The sequence below is a fragment of the Bactrocera neohumeralis genome, chromosome 6 (genome assembly GCF_024586455.1).
Source record: "Bactrocera neohumeralis isolate Rockhampton chromosome 6, APGP_CSIRO_Bneo_wtdbg2-racon-allhic-juicebox.fasta_v2, whole genome shotgun sequence".
Classification (NCBI taxonomy): Eukaryota; Metazoa; Arthropoda; class Insecta; order Diptera; family Tephritidae; genus Bactrocera; species Bactrocera neohumeralis.
The window spans coordinates 16,624,968-16,643,642 of NC_065923.1; the positions used below are offsets into that span (position 1 = coordinate 16,624,968).

Consider the following 18,675-nt stretch of genomic DNA (forward strand, 5'->3'; position numbering starts at 1 on the left):
ATTGAACAAATGTCAAAAGTGAACTATCAAAAATGTAAAGTGTTTGCCACAACCACCTTCAATGCCGGAAACTACAGTGGTTTTGCTCTTACGAGTTTTTAAGTAAGAAAATAATTTTGATAATTTTGATTGAACGCATCTTCTATACGACATTTTCTGCAGATTGTCATATTTTAAGTTCCCCTTTATACCAGAACTCTTAAATCTCATTCGTTAATATCTCGTCCGCTCTGCGTTAACTCAATCTACAACGGTGTTTTTAGTACGGTAGTCCTCTTCGTCGAAGCCTTGCAGCATATTATTGACCTTAAGCAGTAGTGGACTCTCCTCGTACACCGCAAACATGAGACCCACACCGAGTATGGTGAATTGCATGAGCTTTGCGTGGTGAAAGGTCTGTAGTGGAGAAGAGAAAAAATGTTTAAAAATGCAACCGTGATTATTTCTACTCCCATTTCTAACGCTCACTCGATTGATGTAAGTGACAAGCGAGCGCTCCAGATGCGCCCGATTGCTCCAATCCATGCCTCTATAAAGCCAATAAGCGGGCCACGCTATAAAACTAGCGAATATAAATGGACGTGCACGCGCCATTTTCGTCTCGAAATCCAGTGGCGCATTGTTTTGCAGAAAGTCGCGAAACTCCGATGCGTATGATATGGGTTCGGGCTCTGCAAGTGAACAACAACCACACGTACCGATATCTTCCTCGTTAAGCAGTTCTGTGGCAACAAGCAAGATATGAAGTATGTACTTATGAGCATTGTATTTTAAACATGTCAATATACATATATATATGTATATTACTTTGGTCAGAAAACCTAGAAATTGGTTCAGTAACTAGCTTCTAGTTATATTATAAACTAAAGATTCCCGTTATTTTAAAAATACATACATCTCTAATTTTATTTTAAGCACAAGTTACAGCGCTTCGCAGTTTGACAGTTCTGCTTGTTGCCACAGTTAAGTTTCGAAAATTTCAAAAACAAATAACACTTTGCCTACCTTTGGGCGCAGAGCTGCTGAGGAATGGTATCTTCATGTTGTTTGCAAACAATTCTTTTCAGTATTGACACACTTAATTTAATGATAATTTGTTTTGTCTTTAGATCCACTGTTTGTTTTCCTCAAGTCTCAGCACACTTATTTGCGCAAACTCATAACACGAATATTTTGTAAACAAATTTTGAAAATTTTGCACAATTCGGTATTGTTTGTAAGCCAAGTATTTTTTTACTATTATTTGATTATGAATTTTTCATTTTTCAAATTAGAAATTTGTGAAATGTTTAAATCAAAAGTTTCTACGTTTCTTCAACCTCTTGACTGAGGTTTGAAGTGTTGAATATTTGCTTTAAACACGAGACTTCAAACCACTGTTATTTTTGTTCTCTGTTAAACCTGAAACCTGAATCTGTTTTGGTCTCTTCAAGTTTTCGATTATACTATCTTCAAATTCTTTGGTAGTCCTTAAGGCATACGCGTAGAAGTCCGCTTCAAAAATGTGTTCAAAATCGAAGGTTGTAAGAAATTTGGTATCAGCTCTGTTCCACAATTCTTCCTCTCAATACAACGGACTTCAAAACCACTTTTTTGACAACAATGTGTTTAGTACATTCAAAAACTATATTCACCTCTACGAACGAATAGACCAAAGAGTATTGAATGAAACCGATACGTTCGGCTATCGGGTGATAACTTCAACATACATATAATTTTTAGTATGTACATATATACATTTTAAATTTGACCTGTTCTTGTTCACCGTGACTACTTTGAAAGATTCAAGAAATGTACCTCAAACAGAAATTTCCCCAAAAAAATAAAGAATCCCTACTGAGCTCTACAAAAATGGCTCGCTTATGCAAAGGAGTCATATTTCGAAGGAAATGACTTGTAGATGAGGTATAAGGTAGAAACGATGACCGTCGCTTGTACGAATTAATATTTCAAAACCCTGTATTTGTTACTGAGAATTTCCTTGCTCATTCTCAAACGTCGACATCGGGGCACCAAACATTTTCGGGATTTCACAACTATATCATCCGGTAAAAACAGCAAATATAAAACATTTCAATCGAAATTTCCAATCTCGGAAGCATTACCCGAAACATCGACTTCGGTATCGCGACTATTTTCTGGACATTTCTGGATTTAATAGAAAATTATTTCCAATCTCTTGAACAATTTTTTTTAATCCCGAAATGTCGACTTTGGAAAATCGAATATTTTCACAACTATATTATACAGAGAAAAAACGCTAATTTAAAGTTTTTATAGAAATTTCCAAACTCGGAAGCAATCCCGAAACATCGATTTCGGTAACGCGACTATTTCCGGGATATTTCGAGATATAATAATTATTGAAAGTAAAAAACACATACTGCAACGATAATAGAAAGTAATTCTATAGTAATTTCCAAACTCGGAAGCAAATATATTATAATACCGAGACATCGATTTGAGGACTACGTATATTTTCGGGATATTTCGGGATTTAATAATTTTTAAAAGTAACAAACACTTATTGCAACGCTAATAGAAAATACTTCCTTATAAATTTCCAATCTCGAAAGCAATTTTTTTCTAGTCTCGAAACATTGAATTTGGGACCCCGAATATTTTCGATACATTTCGGGATTAAAATATTATTCAAAGTAAAAAATACATTTTGCAACGCAAACAATTCAGTAGAAACTTAAAATTTCGGAAGCAAATTTATTCCAATCCCGAGACATCGACACCAGGAGTATTTTCGGAATATTTCGGAATTTAATGATTTTTCAAATAAAAAATCACCAGCATACAGCGTTTTAGTACGCTAAAAGAAAATACGTAATCATAAATTTCCAATCACGAACATTTTTTTTTTCTAATCCCGAAACATTGATTTTGGGATCTTGAATATTTTCGGGATATTTGGAGACTTAATAATTTTTATAGTTAAAAACACACACTAGAAATTTCCAATCTCGAAATTTTTTGTTCTTCTAATCCCGAAACTTCGATTTGGAATCCCGAATATTTTCGGATATTTCGGGACTTAATAATTTTTATAGTTAAAAACACACATAGAAATTTTCAATCTCGGAAGTAAATTTTTTCTAATCCCGAAACTTTGATTCGGAATCCCGATTATTTTAGGGTTATTGTGGTATTGATTGAAAATATGTAATTATTAAAGTAGGAAACGCTACAACGCAAATAGCAACAACTTCAGTAAAAATATCCAATCTCGGAAGTAAAAAAATACAATGTTTCTCATTACACGTGAAGGCGAGTCATGAAAATTGTGTCTTTTATAGGCATGTACTATGTACTTATGTACATAAGTCCAAGTTATGACTTTCCGCAAAAGAGAAATTACCTTAGGTGACATTTCTTAGCACGGTACAAACTTTTTCTTATATTTTCATGCATAAATATTTATGCCCAACGGTGCCTCTATGATAGGCGCATGTGCAGCTATTTAGGTTAATTTGATTTGTGTACACATACCTATGTACATATGTATAAGGGTATATACACATATCGTACACACGTTAGATTTAATTATTTATTTAACGTGTTTCAAGCTGTTGTTAGCGTCTATTTTTATAGTTTTTGTTAATTTTGTTTTGAGGTGTCATTGGATTGTCTTTCACTTAATTGCTTTTGGGCGTTTTTGCGTGCGCTTTCATAGCTTATTTTATCATTAGCCAACTTGGACTTATCAAAGTCACTGTGCGTAGCTGTACTCGTACATTGGTATGTATGTATGTACATATGGGTATATAATTAGTATACCCGCATGAAAAAGTACTTGCATGCACTAAAAAGCAAGTCCTCCTTCACGTAGGCACCCAGATACTGTACAACCTTTTCTTTGTTGTCATTTGCCTAACCGTGTAACGGTATTTGTGCGACATGTCGGCGACTTTTTGCATTTTAATGCGTAAATTTCTATTTGAAAAGCGTGATTGACTTGTTTCAGCAGCCATAAAGCAGAAAAAATCTCAAAAAAATAAGTGAACAGCTGTTTTGCATTTATTACCTGCGACTCGTGCGTAATTCGTCTTTATCTCGTTGCCTATTTATTCGATATTTTCTTACTGTCCAATTCAATATTGTCTATTTTCGAAACCGAAATGTGTTTCTCAAATGTGTTTTCTATCGATCTTTACAAAATGTGCTGTCTGTTTCAATTTATACATACATACATATGTACATATACATATGTATAGTATGGATGTACATTATATATACTTAGTTTATATTTTATATGGATCGTGCAGCCTTAATGTATTTGCGCGTTTGCCAAATGTGCCAGTAGTTAAATCCACATACATATAAGTATATAAGTACAAATACTTATAACAAATAAAAAAAAAAAATACCAACAACAATTTGTGTTACTTGGCACTTGTGGGTGACGCAGTTCATTGACTGAGTTCGACGCAAATAATTACCAGCACACGAGTTGACTTTTTTTTTGTTGAAAATCGATTTTTTTTTTGTGCTGAAAGGATGGTAAAATTGATGTGTTGAAAGCTACATTAAAATGTCCTTATAAAGGCTGATCCATTTCGAGGTTCCCTACTTTTTTAAAGGAGAATCTTTATTATCATTCGAAAGAACATTCTTTGGCATTTAATTTCTGAAGATTATCTCTTTCAAATGTTGGCCGTGGCTATGTCTCAAATGGTCCATTCGTTGAGTCCAATGTTCGATGACTCGTTCGAACATTTCGACTGGTAACTGGCGAATGACACGCGTGATGTTTTGCTCCAAGACCTGAATCGAAGCGGGATTGTTCGCATAGACTTTAGACTTTATATATTCCCACAGGAAAAAGTCTAACGTTGTGTTATCATACGATTTTGGTGGCTAATCGACCGGCACAAAACGTGAAATTAGCAGTTCACCGAAATATTCTCTCAATAGAACGCTGGAAAACTAATTTCATAAATAGAGTTTCGAACCTTCGATTCTTTTAGTGGTAAGTGGTCTAGAAACAGTATATGATATGATTATAGTCCTTGATGTTAATCCAACCATTTTGGTTGCAAATCATGTTACCAGAGGACTACCTCAAATTGGGTGAAGGTATGACACTACCAGCTTTCCTTATATCTTTCTCTCTTGGGACTATACTTTAGGTAAAAGAAGATGGCTGATCTAGATATTGGTAAAGCTGATTTTTTTTATAGCTTTAAGTTAGTTGGTTATGTTAGGTTAGGTTAGGTTACACTGACTAACTGTTAAGCGATACATAGACCTACAGGTCCTTTGTACTATCAGTTGTATTAATACCAGCCGAAGTTTACGTTGTGTCCTCATTTTGTGAACGCTTTTTGTGACGTTAAATAGAGACTTAGTATCTGTTTCTGATACTTCATCCAGTCCCTGGAACTGTGAAGTTCCTAAGCGATGTTCTAAGCCTAGTTCTAGAGAATGCTGGACATAAGCAGAGCTTGGAACACACGTCTTTCTCATGCCTACTGCACTGTATTTTCTACATGTGTCATCGTAAATGATGCCGGAGGTGGCGACACACGCCCACAGAATGAGACTAACAGATCGAGACGACTGCAGGAGTGGAGTATCTCTTGTGTACTTGTGTAGTATCTCTTGTGTAGTCCCAGCAAAACTACTCTGTAAGTATCTGGGGTCCCCACGGTTTGATACGCTAGAAGAGGTATCGATAGTGAGGTCGCAGAGTCTGTTGAAACTAGCGTCATGCTCAGGCATACTTAGGCATGACTACTCCTCATGGACCTAGTAACTGAACTCCATCTGGAATCTCTAAGGACTAAAAGTGGTATATGCGTGGCTTATTAGACTAACAGACTAACCTAACCTAAGAATGACCTTGCGGCTCGCACCTGCTGCCAGTAAGTTCTCACCTGTGACTAAGCCAACAAGTGTACTGCCAACTAGTTAGTTCAGTTTCATAGACTTTTTTTTTGTTGTAAAACATAAATTTCGCGTGATTTTTATCATAGAAAAAAGGCAAATGATTGCAAGGAGGGGTAAAGTTTACGTCTTTTGTAAGAGGTTTGTTGAAGTCGCTTTATTCTCTACGCAATCGTCAAAATGACTACATCGTGGGAAACTTTTTTTAGTGAAAATGGATGTTTATGGGATCTAATGTTGAGCTATGCTGATGATTACGCTTAAAAAACTAACATATAGACTATTCTAACGGTTTTTTGTAGTTGGTAGTTGTTCAAAACAGACTTAAAGGCTTATATGACCTCTTCTAAAATAGACAACCGACCAAGAAGCAACAGTGTTATGAGACTTTGTTCATCAAATGTCAATTGTCACTGAAGGCTTAAGAATTACGCCACTATAAAATTTTATCTAGACTAATAACACTAAATTTATACAACAGAAAAAAAACTTTTTAAAATAAAAAAGTTTTTATTATTATTTTTAAGCTTCTCTTAACCAAATGCAATTTCAATATTATCAACAAATATAAAAGTAATATCGTCCACAAAACGGTTATTACATATTGAAAGAGCGGATATGGTGATATTAGCCCAAAGATACGAGTAAATGAGCAACACTTAACAACACAAAATGCATTAAGAATATAACTTGACCTCATTCTAGCCGCTAACGCTAGAATTTGAATTATTCAAAAAGAAAAAGGCGTAATCACCAATAATCACATAGTCGAAATGTTAGTTTGGATTAAGAGAGAGAGCAGTTGTTTACATAGCGGCTCACTACCTTATATGCTGTTACAGGCGTCTCAGACAACTCAGCATCCCACTGAGTCTAAGTTGGAGTGTTGCGGTAACGGCATAGTCAGCAGAAATGAACAAGTGTTCCCCGGCTTATTCTAACTCATTAGCATATGATCAAGAGCCGCAAGCGAGACTTAAAGTGAAGATGAGAGAAAAAACCTGTGCCAGCAGGGGTCCACATTGATTTCAGAATAGTTTTGAAAAAGTTAGGTGTGTTCTATAAGAAACTTGTGGGCAAGAAACACTGCGGCTTGTTTTTGTTTTCATGCATTTGTTGTTGTGTTGCAGCAAGCGTAAGCCGGTAAAGCGTGTAAACAATGCAAATAGAAAGGGTACATCAAAGACATGGAAGAATACATATTTTTTCCTAGTCGGCGATATCACCTGCCACAAGAATATAAATTTGAGAATTATGAGAATTACAACTGTAGCAAAGGAAATGTTGTTGATACAAAGTGGGCAGCGGCAAACAAACATGAAAGCCTTAAGTAGCGAATGTGAACCAAAAAAATAAAGTAAAAAGAGAATAAATATGCATTTTATAAGGCACTAAGCCTCTTCTTCTCCGCTCGACTTAATGCGGCAATTTATAATGCAATTTGAGGTTGTTGATAAGCGATCAGTAAAGCTTGTTTGTGGCAAGCTTATGAGTAGAAAAAGCTCTAAAGAATTATCGAAACTAATTTTTAATTTTCACAAAGCAGAAACATTCTAGAATGTTGTAATAAACAACCGTTGATAACACATATTGTACGCCTTTTTGTGATTTTGCTGTTGTTACAACATTTATACACCTACCAATGTATTACATGGTCGTAAGAAGAGTGTTCTTTACATCATGGCTTTCATAGATATGCCTACTTGAGCATAATTCGTTCCATTCAGCGATTTTATGTGTTTTCTGGTATATCGAACTTGTCAGCCATAATTTATGCTGAAATATTATTTTGGCGGTTTGCGATCTCAAATTTTGACCGTTAAACAATTTGATTTCTGGGTATTTTCTTTGATCACATGTATTTAAAATTGCTTAAACATGCAGCATAAAAACATTCAAGGCAAAGAAATCAAAACTAAATATTTTGTAGGTCTAATGGATATAATGCTCAAATATCGTCGCACTCAAGACTGATATTGCTATATCAATTCTTGTATATCTGGAGCATGATTCGTACCATAGCAATCCGAGCTGAACCAAAAGTTATTGGATTAATTCTTACAGTATTGGTTTCGAATGGCTATAATTCTGAAATATTCTCGATCTCAAGACCGATCTTGCTTTTCAAATTTGCATAAAGCGTCGAAAGAGTATAACAAACGTTCTTGGACTGAAAAAAAAAACTATTTTCAAAATTAACTGTTTATCGGGTTTAAGAATACCATCGATCAATTTCTAAAAAAAATACTTTTTCACGTATTTTAATATAAAACCTTTTTTAACGCCTTAAACATGTACAAGCATACCAACGCTGTATCTAATTTTCCAAAGACTTGCTATAAGCATCGGCTGGGATGGCCTCCATTGCCTTTAGCGAATTTTTGTTTTTTCTGTTTCGGCTCATTTTTGGATTACCCTTCTAGAATGTTGGACAGTTTCCACGTCATATTCATAAACCCAAGTCTTGTCAGCATCAATAATGTCTTTTATGAATGTATAAGTTATTTTGGTACGAGTCTAGCATTGATACGCTTCAGACCCAAATACAAGCTGGATGGAGAATATGAATGTGGACCTTTCGTTACATTTGAAACGATAGCTCGGGCTTTGAAAGCATTGCAGATTTTGGTGGGGCTTCAACTATCAAAATTTCAAAGGCTTGCTTGTGACTGTGCATCCGGTTCGAACTCACACCGCTTCAGCTTGTGATAATACAAACAGCTATACATACTATGCTTCAAATGACAGCAAACGGGTATGGTAGAGGGAAGGTAATCTTGTCCCAGCAAGCGAAGGTCTTATGTGATGAAATACTAATGGATCTTCTACCGGTGGATAGCATTACCGAAAGGGCCAACTTCACAAGGAAGTTTAAAGTTAACCTCCGCTGTTAGGTTGAATGGAGTAACTCCACACTTTACCTACTGCTGAAGGAAAGCACTATTAAGTGGTACATTAACGGATCGAAAACGTCGGAAGATATTGGTGCAGATGTCACAGAACTGCGTACCAAACTTTCCATACCTATGCGGCGTTTTCTGAGTATTTTCCAAGTCTTTGTTATAAGTCAGTGTATAGAGATAAACCCCCAACACAACTGTTGCAATGAAAATATCGCCATACCCAGCGATAGACATGTGGCACTCGCAACGATTTAAGCTAAGAGACTAAATCGTTATTGATGCAAGAGTTTATAGAACGGCTGAACAACCTATTAGCTCGCATCCGAGGGCAACTGATCTTAGTGCCTGGTCATAAGGGTGTAGCCGGTAATGAACTGGGTGATGACAGATGAGCTTGCCTGCTCGGCAGGTGCCTTCTGGATGGTGAGACTGGAAAGCTGCAATGCAGTCGGCCCCCATACCATAAAGGAGTTGCTCCGCAAGGACGAGAGAGTGGGCAGGAAAAGGTATTGTCAAAAACTCACAGGCATGCGGCAGGCATAGCTGTTAACGGGTAGTTACAACCTCACGAGGTTTAAAAGTGTAATCAACCTTCTGAGGGACAAATTTCGCCTATCTACCTATCTAACATGGGTATAGCCCACTGTGCTAACTCCCGGAAACTCTATAGCACCTTTTGGTAGACTGCTCAGCAGTCTGTAGATGCAGGTTAGAAACCCTTAGATCTATGTTTCCGAATAGGGATCACAATGCCTCAATAGCAACCAGCAGGATACTGGAGTTTATCAGCTTGCTGGACCTATGTGATCCACTTTGACTGAGGGGAGGGCACAATAGACCTTAGGTCGCGGTGCATGCCTCAATTAAATCTACCTATCTATCTCTCTAGCCAAAACATTAACTTAAAAAGTATTGAGTCGATCCGTAAGGTTATGACCCTCTGCTATATAACTGATGCCAACGCGACGATTTACAAGCATTACAAAGAGACTACAAGTAGACATCTTTAATACCAGTGTTCAAAACTGGTCGTTTTAACCTAAAAACGTATAACGTTCAACTCCTCAGTTCGCAGAAAATTTATCTCTGAAGTCTACCGCAGCCTATTACAACATTTTATTATGTCAATTTGATGCTTTTGTGCGGTAATGTCATTACCTAATACACAATTAGGTCAGGATCACACGCTGTAGCAAGCATTTCACATAGCGCTTTATTTCACAACAAAAATGCACATTCTAAAAAGCGAAAAAAATAGAAATTCAATCGGCAACTTTGAATGTGCAACGTCATGCCAATTGGACTGGCGACACCGTGCCGCCGCTACTTGCCGCATGCATGGCCGTACACTTAAAAGTCAATCAGTTTGTACGCACAAAACCAAATTAAACCAATTACGTGAGTAAAAGCGCCGAGTATAAAAACCAAAAACAGCAGCAACAAAAGCACGTTAGAATTTAGAAAAACCGTTGCCTTTACCTACTTAAACAAATAACGAAATCGTTCACATTGCAAATAGTAAAAAACCGTTAAGAAATGGTACAAAGTGACTTTGCTAGTTTGTGGCTGTGTTTGTAGCTTTGGAAAGTCCGAGGAACCGACGAGAGGCGTAAAAGAAGGTGCGTACAATTTCTCCTTCAAACACAACGAACTGCAATGACTTTTCCATGGCACACCAACGAAAAGTGGTGAGGTAAAAGTACACACAAGCACATACTAGTTGCAATACAATAATGTTTCTAACGGTACTTTTGTACATGTATATTTTATTGTTGTTTTTGTTGTTGCTGTGTTGTTTCCGAAAATGTGAAAAAAGTTGCAAAAACTAAAAGCAAATCAAATAAGCAGTGACCAAAGCTAAAACAGCTGCTGGAACTATGAAAGCAAACAAGGCAACAATGTGGCAACATGCTGCCACATTGACACAGCAGCGTAAAAACAACAAAACTAACTCAATTGCTTAGTATGAAAAATAAAAAAAAAAAACGTTTTAGGTTGTTACGTGCAGCGGAATTGAAGGTGAACGGCATTTTTTCGCGCATTCTTTGTTGTTGCTTTGTCAATTATTCTATGTGGCATTTATAGGTATCTATGTGTATGTAGAGAACCTATTGAAGCTTAAAAAAGATTATTCTGCTGGCTGGGGAAAAGTAAAATTTCCATTGAAAGATAAATTTAAAACTTAATTTTACACAGCTTAATTTGAAAAAATTCGATTCCAGCTTTTTCTATTCACATTTGCAAAAGCCCTTCTCGAAATACTTTGATTTTTGAAGTTGAAGGTTGCCATCTGTTTAAAAATTTTTTGTCAAAAAAGCTATTAAAAAAACAGACGAACAGATGAGGTTTTTGACGGCTTATTGAAATTTTTTTGTCCAAGCGTTGCCACCTGTTTGAAATTTTTTATTAAATGAATTAATGGCAAATAAATTTATTATTGTATTGAAGCATCAAACTTAACGGTATTGCGATAGATTTCTATCAAATTTGTACTAGTGAAATGTTGCCACCTTTTTAATTTTTATTAAACTTAATAGAATAAAATTTTGATATTTTTTTTAATTTAATTAATAAAATAAACTATTTAAAGTTTGTCCATAAATTGAAATAACTCATTTGTTTCTAACGAAGTTATTCCTGTGAAGTGTTGCCACCTGTTTAAATTTTTTAACCACATAAATTAAATTGATAAAATGAAAGGAATGTGACGTCTGACTTACGAAAGATTTCTATGCAATTTGTAGCTGAGTAGCGTTGCCACCTAATTGTAAAATTTAATTCAAATAAATTTGCAAAATAAATTCAGTGTACATTCTACTTAAATTATTTTATTTTCTAATTATTAAAATTTTTTTCATTTAACAAGTATTTGAAACGGTTCTATCTACAAATAATTATTATAATATTTTATATGATTAGATTTTAGTTTGTGCCAGTTTCGAACAAAGTTAAAATCAAGGTCCTCTTTATTCGTGTAGGGTATAATAACACTTATTTGCTGATTTTAATATAAATTAATATCTGTATAATTAAATCAAAAATGCCCCTGCTATGTACATACATACATATATTGCTATAATTATACACGACTTTCAACCGCAAACGGCATGCATAAAAAATCAATTATTTTCTCTATAACAACGTCAAAAACACTTCACTCCGAGTTTATTGATATTTCACCTAATTTTCAATAGAAGAATAGGAAGAAGAAAATAATTATCATGAAATGGCAAAAAAGCAGTGATGATGAATAGCCAAAAGCCAATCACAAAATAAATTGAAAAATTCGACAACGTAAATATTGAAGTGTCAACGGCTTCTCAGCGCTGAGTTGCACAAAATGACAATTGACATAAGATAAATTGAGAAAAAAACTCATAATTGAGCTGATGGAACGAATGCCGAATGCGTCAATAGTACTTTTCTACTATTACCCAAAAAGTAACTCATTCAAAAGATGACTGGCGTAGGCTGCTCGTTGAAATGCCTAATAAAGTGTAAGCAATAATAATGACAACAATTTACTTTGCTTTGAAATTGTATAGAAAAAATGTGTTAACGGTAATTATAAGAAATTGATGTACTTTTTAGCTAGCTTTTCACATATACACACTTTTGAGGCCCACTTTTTGTAATTTTTTCCGTCAACCACTCAACTGTCACTCATCTTGTTTGGCATTTCGATTTATTTGCTTGCTTACTTGTCTCTATATGGTGTTGTGTAATCGAAAAAGCAACGTAAAATGGCAAACTCTTGAGATCAACACTTAAAAAGTCAAGTGATGTCTTCTCATCATGCATACCCATTTAGGCATAGTCAACTTTGTGGTGATCTACATTTGTTTTTGGTTGTAATTTTGAGTGTTTCGTTAAGTGTCTTAGTGATTCATGAAAATTTCAATAGAAATGTGTTTAAGTTTAATTAAAATGTAGGCAAATATTTTCAAATTTTAATGTTTAAATGAAAGCAATAATTAAAAATGTATATAAAATTAATAAAAATACAAAATTAAATTTTAATTATTACTTTTCGCTTTCTAAGTTAAAAGAATAAAAAAAACAATATATTTTAAATATAAATTAATTATATATAGTTTTAATTATTGTATTTTATTTGAATTTTAAAAACTGAAAAAATTAGCTACTTTTCATTGAAATCTTACTTTGCATTTACATATATATATATTTTTATATCCTTAAAATTTTTTTAGTATAAATTGAAAGATTTAATATATATATTTTTTATAATTATTATTTTGTTTTTATTTTAATAATCTAAACTACTCTTTTAATTTTAATAATATAAATTAAAATATATATTTTTTATTTTTTTAATATTTTAAATTTTTTTTTTTAATTTTTTCATTTTTTGTTTTTTTAAATAAGAAAATAAATTTTTTACTTTTTTTTAAAAATTTATTATATTTATTTATAATTATTTTTTGTTTTTATTTTAATATTTTAAATTTTTATTTTTTTAATTTTAATTTAAATACATAATTATTTATTTTTTATTTTCTATAAATATTTTTAATTTTTTTAATTTAATAATTTATTTTTTTCAATAAGGAAAATTTTTTGTTTTGTTTTCATTAAAAGTTTATTTTTAATAATTTTAAAATCGTTTTTTTTTATGTTTATCTCCATATTTTAATTTTTTTAATAAATTAAAATATATTTATTTATTTTTTAATATATGTAGAGAACACATGAGGTTTAATAATAATTACTTCGTTTTTATTTTAGTAATTTAAAATTTCATGTTTTTCAGTTATTTTATTTTAATAATTTAAATTATTATATATGAAATAAAATATATTTATTTATAATATTTTTAATTTATTTAAATATTTTTTTAATTTAATTTTTTTTATATTTTTTAAATTTTTTTTTTTTTTAAGGACACAGTTTTTTTAAATTAAAAAAAAATATACTTTTCATTAATAAATATATAATATATTAAATTATTTTTTGCATTTATATTATTTTTTTTTAATAAACTAAAATATATTTATTTATTTTCTTATAATTATAATTTTTTTTTATTTTAATAATTTAATTTTTTTTTTTTTCATTTAAATTAATTTGTTTTAAATAATATTTTTATATATATTTTTAAATAATTTTTTTTATTTTTATTTTTTTATCAATATTTTTTTTTTTTTAAAAAGTTAAATTCACTAAAATTTAATATTCATTAATGTCCAGGAAGAATATATTTTTTCAACCCTTAAAGGAGTTCCTAGCAAAACAAATTTTTTCGAAACGGTTTTTCACGTCATTAAAACTGCATCTGAACATGTTGTACATATGTATTTTCCTGTGTACATATATTACTCACGCTGTTGTCTTGCTTCCAACGTTTTCCTCTTTTACTTTTTTACAATCTCTTATTGTTAAGAATCACTGGAATGTCACAATCCCTCGTTCACACGCAATTAATTTGGTACTTACCTCGTCGTTGTGAGTTACCTGCATACATTCGAATCACAGATTCACCCTTATACAAATACAATGAGAACGGCGCTTAAATTCTCCTCTCCCCTTCTTCCCCTAACTTCTCTTACCAGCATCAATTTATCTTTCTTCAAAAAAATGCATCAATTTATCCTTCTTTAAGTATGCCTGGAATTTGATTGCGCCTCAATGCACCTTTAATGATTATTTGTAATTTTCAGTTGTTTGCGTTTGCTTTCCGTTATTTAATCCCTGACTTTTGTGGTTATTTAAGGAATCGCTGAGAAAATTTGTTTTTTAGGGATGGTTTTTTTGCTGCTATTTGTTGAAAGGTTAAGTGTAGAAAATGAGAATATATGTTTGCTCTATGAAGAGAATTAATAGAAATGATGTAATAAGGCCGGTGAGTTGTCAGGTATTTAAGATTACCTACTTGTACAAATTTGTACACTTTTTGTACCTCTAAGGATATATGTATAATATCAAATGCTTACATACATACATAAATGGAATTTCTGTGACTGCTTTATTTTACTTTTAGAGAGTTATTTCTATTAGCCGATTGTATTGCCTATTGAGTTGTCAAATTGAAACTGTCATGAGTTATGTTTTTCTTCATATAATTAGAAATAATATTTTAATTTTTGTATAACGGTTGGAAAATTTCAGAAAAAAGTAAATTTGACTCATAAAGTAAATGGTAGATGATTTAAAATACGAAAAATATTTCAAATATTTACTCATAAATCGACAGATGAATTTCAAATAGATCTCAAGCTGCTTAAATCTTTCAACTCGTATTTTAAATCTGATATTATTTTGTGCTAATTATTCCTACCTGGCTTATTAATTTCCCGAATAACTGTAAATTCATATTTCCCCGCAAAGTGTTAAGGAAAAAAAATTGAGTTTTAGTTCTGCTTTAAACAAGATTTTATAGGTGGAAGCCTCAAATGCGAGAAAATAGGTATTTGTAAAATTAGCTTAAATCGACTTAGACCATGAATATTGATATCGAAATTTGTAATCGATTATTATCGATTGTTATCGAAAAAAATTACATATGTATGTAATACGGTCAATGTGGTCCAAAAAATTGTTTTTTTTTGTTTTTTTTTTACTGTAAACTGAAATTATTTAATAAACAATAATATTGACTAAAAAGTGTTGAAAATACTGATTAGACACTAATATCGATATCGTAAATTTTATCGATATTTGTTATCGATTTTTTTTTAATAATACGATCAATGTGGAAAAAAAATTAAATTAGCTAAAGTCGACTAAGACTAATTAAACATAATCGGTTAAATGTCATCGAAAAACTTTTACAAAATACGGTCAATGTGGTTTAAACAATGTTTATTTTACTGTGAATTGAAATAATTTTATAAACAATAATATTGACTAAAATATGTTGAAAGGACTAATTAAACATGAATATCGATATCGTAAAATTTATCGAAATTTGTAATCGATTAAATATTATCGGAAAAATTTTACATAATACACTCAATGTGATCAAAAAAATTTGTGTTTCTTTACTTCGAATGAAATAATTTAATAAGCAATAATATTGACTAAAATATGTTGAACAGAAAAGCTTCCAAGCACTGAACTGATTGACTTCACACTAAAATTGCACTATAATAAACCTTAAGAGAAGATTTTTACGAGGCGAGAAATTATTTAAAGTAATTACAACTTCGCTGTCTCTTCAACTTCTCACGAAATAAAACAAAACCGTCCCAAAAATTCATTTTTCAGACTTTGAAGGTCAAATTCCATCACTTTCGTCTACACATTTTGACACAATCGCTACAAAACAAAAATATTTTTTTTATGTTAATATCTTTTATTGTCTCTGGAAACACTTTCTGACAGTTCGATGAATTACGTTAAAATATTTTCAACATAAAAAATGCGCACGCTTCGTTACAAAATAAAAACAAAACTCACAGACTACACCGCCACAGAGCACGACTTTAAGCCAGAAAAAACATCGATTCGGATAAAATTCTCATAAGAATTAAAAAAAAAAACACACACCTACAACAAAAACGCATAAAAATGCATTGTTTGTCAGTTACGGCGATATGCAAAACAATTAAACGCCGATGCATGAATAATAAATCGGGAGAAGAAAATATAAAAAAACGAATGAAAAAGGCATGCCACGGAAAAGGGTAGGGTGAGCGAGCGAGTGAGCCAAGTTGGATGCGTAGGGTAAGCTGAGGCACCAGAATAACAATGATTTATTGGTGACAAGCACAAACCGGCAATACAGACACGCATTTCTGGATATATTTCTTTGAGCATATATTAGCTGCGTGCCCACAGCGTTGCATGCGTTGCGTGCAGGCATGCGTGAAAAGCAAAGCAAAAACAAAAACGACTCAAAAGCATTCAAAAAGGAAAAACAAACCATTTGATGGGCTTATCAAAAATTTTAAGGCAATTTAATGCTGCTTTTTATACTCTCGCAACAAAGTTGCTAAGGAGAGTATTATAGTTTTGTTCACATAACGGTTGTTTGTAAGTCCTAAAACTAAAGGAGTCAGATATAGGGTTATATACATATACCAAAGTGATCAGGGTGACGAGTAGAGTCGAAATCCGGATGTCTGTCTGTCCGTCCGTCTCTGTCCGTCCGTCCGTCCGTCCGTCCGTCTGTCCGTCCGTTCGAAGATGGGCAAAATCGGCCCACTGCCACGCCCAAAAATGGCGGAAACCGAAAACCTATAAAGTGTCATAACTAAGCCATAAATAAAGTGAAATTTGGCACAAAGGATCGCATTAGGGAGGGGCATATTTGGAAGTAATTTTTTTGGAAAAGTGGGCGTGGCCCCGCCCCCTACTAAGTTTTTTATACATATCTCAGAAACTACTATAGCTATGTCAACCAAACTCTACAGAGTCGTTTCCTTCAGGCATTTCCATATACAGTTGAAAAATGGAAGAAATCGGTTAATAACCACGCCCACCTCCCATACAAAGGTTATGTTAAAAATCACTAAAAGTGCGTTAACCGTCTAACAAAAAACGTCAGAAACACTAAATTTTACGGAAGAAATGGCAGAAGAAAGCTGCACCCAGGCTTTTTTTAAAAATTGAAAATGGGCGTGGCGCCGCCCACTTATGGACCAAAAACCATATCTCGGTAACTACTTGACCCATTTCAATGAAATTCGGTACATAATATTTTCTTAACACCCTGATGACATGTACGAAATATGGGTGAAATCGGTTCACAACCACGCCTTATTCCAATATAACGCTATTTTGAATTCCATCCGATGCCTTCTCTGTATAATATATACATTAGGAACCAATGATGATAGCGGAATAAATCTTTACACAAATACGGTATTAGAAAAATATGTAAATGACGGATAATGAAATCTCGATTATCACTTTTTCATGCGAGAGTATAAAATGTTCGGTGACACACGAACTTAGCCGTTCCTTACTTGTTTGTATTATGTTTGTGCGTGAAGCGCGAAACGAATGAATTATAGAAATTTGTAATTGATCGCTGACATTAAAAATCATACGCAATTCACTGAAGTAAGTGGGGAGTTGGAATTTTGATGCGTTTTGACAGGCAGTTGAGCGAAAAGTAGCGACAAGTGCGGGCGGTAGTTGAAATAAATTTTGTAAACTGTTTACGGTGTTTGTTTCAGTATAAATTTTAGAATCTGAGATCTTAACATATTTCTTTTTACACACCTTTTTCTGCTCCCCTCTGAATTTTTGTATAGAAAAAGATGGTAGTTTAAATAAAAAGGTAGTAGAAAGGAAATATATCACTTTGCTCAGGTGATTTATAGACTTTGTCTACGAGGATTTGTCTAATGTACAAATAGCTAACAGGAAATGTGGAAACATTGTTGTTGGATTTCTGTTTCGTAGGTGTTTGTAAAGGCGTGACGCTTTAAGTGAATAGTGAAACAATAAATAAATGCCGCCTTTGGAGTTTGGTGTGAATGGAGGGTTCCTAAAAACTGTTTTCAAGGTGCCTGAAGGGTTCGAAATTTATTTTTGGTTAACGAAAAGTTAACAAATTGTAGATTAAGAAAACTCTGAAGAATATAATTTGTTTTAAGTCTGAATGGTATCTACATACAATAATTTTGAACTAGCCTCACAACACTTTTTACAGCAGAATTTCGCTTAGATGGCACACGATTCCAATTATGAACCATCTATGTTACATCTTACTGCAAAAGCGTACCTTAGGACATGATAATACAGGTTTGTCCAGGAAAATTTAGCATGATAAGAAACCTAGCAAGGTTTCAAACCTAGTTAAAATCTTTAGTATACCAAAGAAGGATATTTCTGCTTAAAATTATCTCAAATCCCCAAACAAAAAAAATCATTATTACTATAGATTAATCCAATTAATGATCGCATGACA

The 18,675-nt window shown here is 32.9% G+C and overlaps 2 protein-coding genes across 5 annotated transcripts in view; one reads left to right on the top strand and one right to left on the bottom strand.

Annotated features, from left to right (window-relative positions):
- The window catches only part of LOC126763630 (supervillin), a 473,985-nt gene that overhangs the window by 59,863 nt on the left and 395,447 nt on the right, over nucleotides 1-18,675 (top strand). The window lies entirely within an intron of this gene.
- Nucleotides 36-1,233, bottom strand: LOC126763658 (uncharacterized). 2 transcript variants are annotated; one of them, XM_050481371.1, is made up of 3 exons: nucleotides 1,006-1,233; nucleotides 469-722; nucleotides 36-396 (listed from the first exon to the last, which is right to left on the bottom strand). In XM_050481371.1, the coding sequence occupies exons 1-3, from the start codon at nucleotides 1,040-1,042 to the stop codon at nucleotides 241-243; spliced, it is 447 nt and encodes a 148-aa protein (XP_050337328.1). In that variant the 5' UTR covers nucleotides 1,043-1,233; the 3' UTR covers nucleotides 36-240. The 2 variants fall into 2 exon arrangements, with proteins under 2 accessions (XP_050337328.1, XP_050337329.1); XM_050481372.1 differs by having other exon boundaries at nucleotides 38-396; nucleotides 469-671; nucleotides 1,006-1,230.

Bases quoted from the DNA above. Each gene is read 5' to 3' on its own strand.
- LOC126763658 (XM_050481371.1), bottom strand. From the start codon at position 1,042: ATGAAGATACCATTCCTCAGCAGCTCTGCGCCCAAAG. The intron at 723-1,005 runs GTAGGCAAAGTG...TTGTTGCCACAG, and splicing joins CAGCAGCTCTGCGCCCAAAG to AACTGCTTAACGAGGAAGAT. The intron at 397-468 runs GTGAGCGTTAGA...TCTCCACTACAG, and splicing joins TTGTCACTTACATCAATCGA to ACCTTTCACCACGCAAAGCT.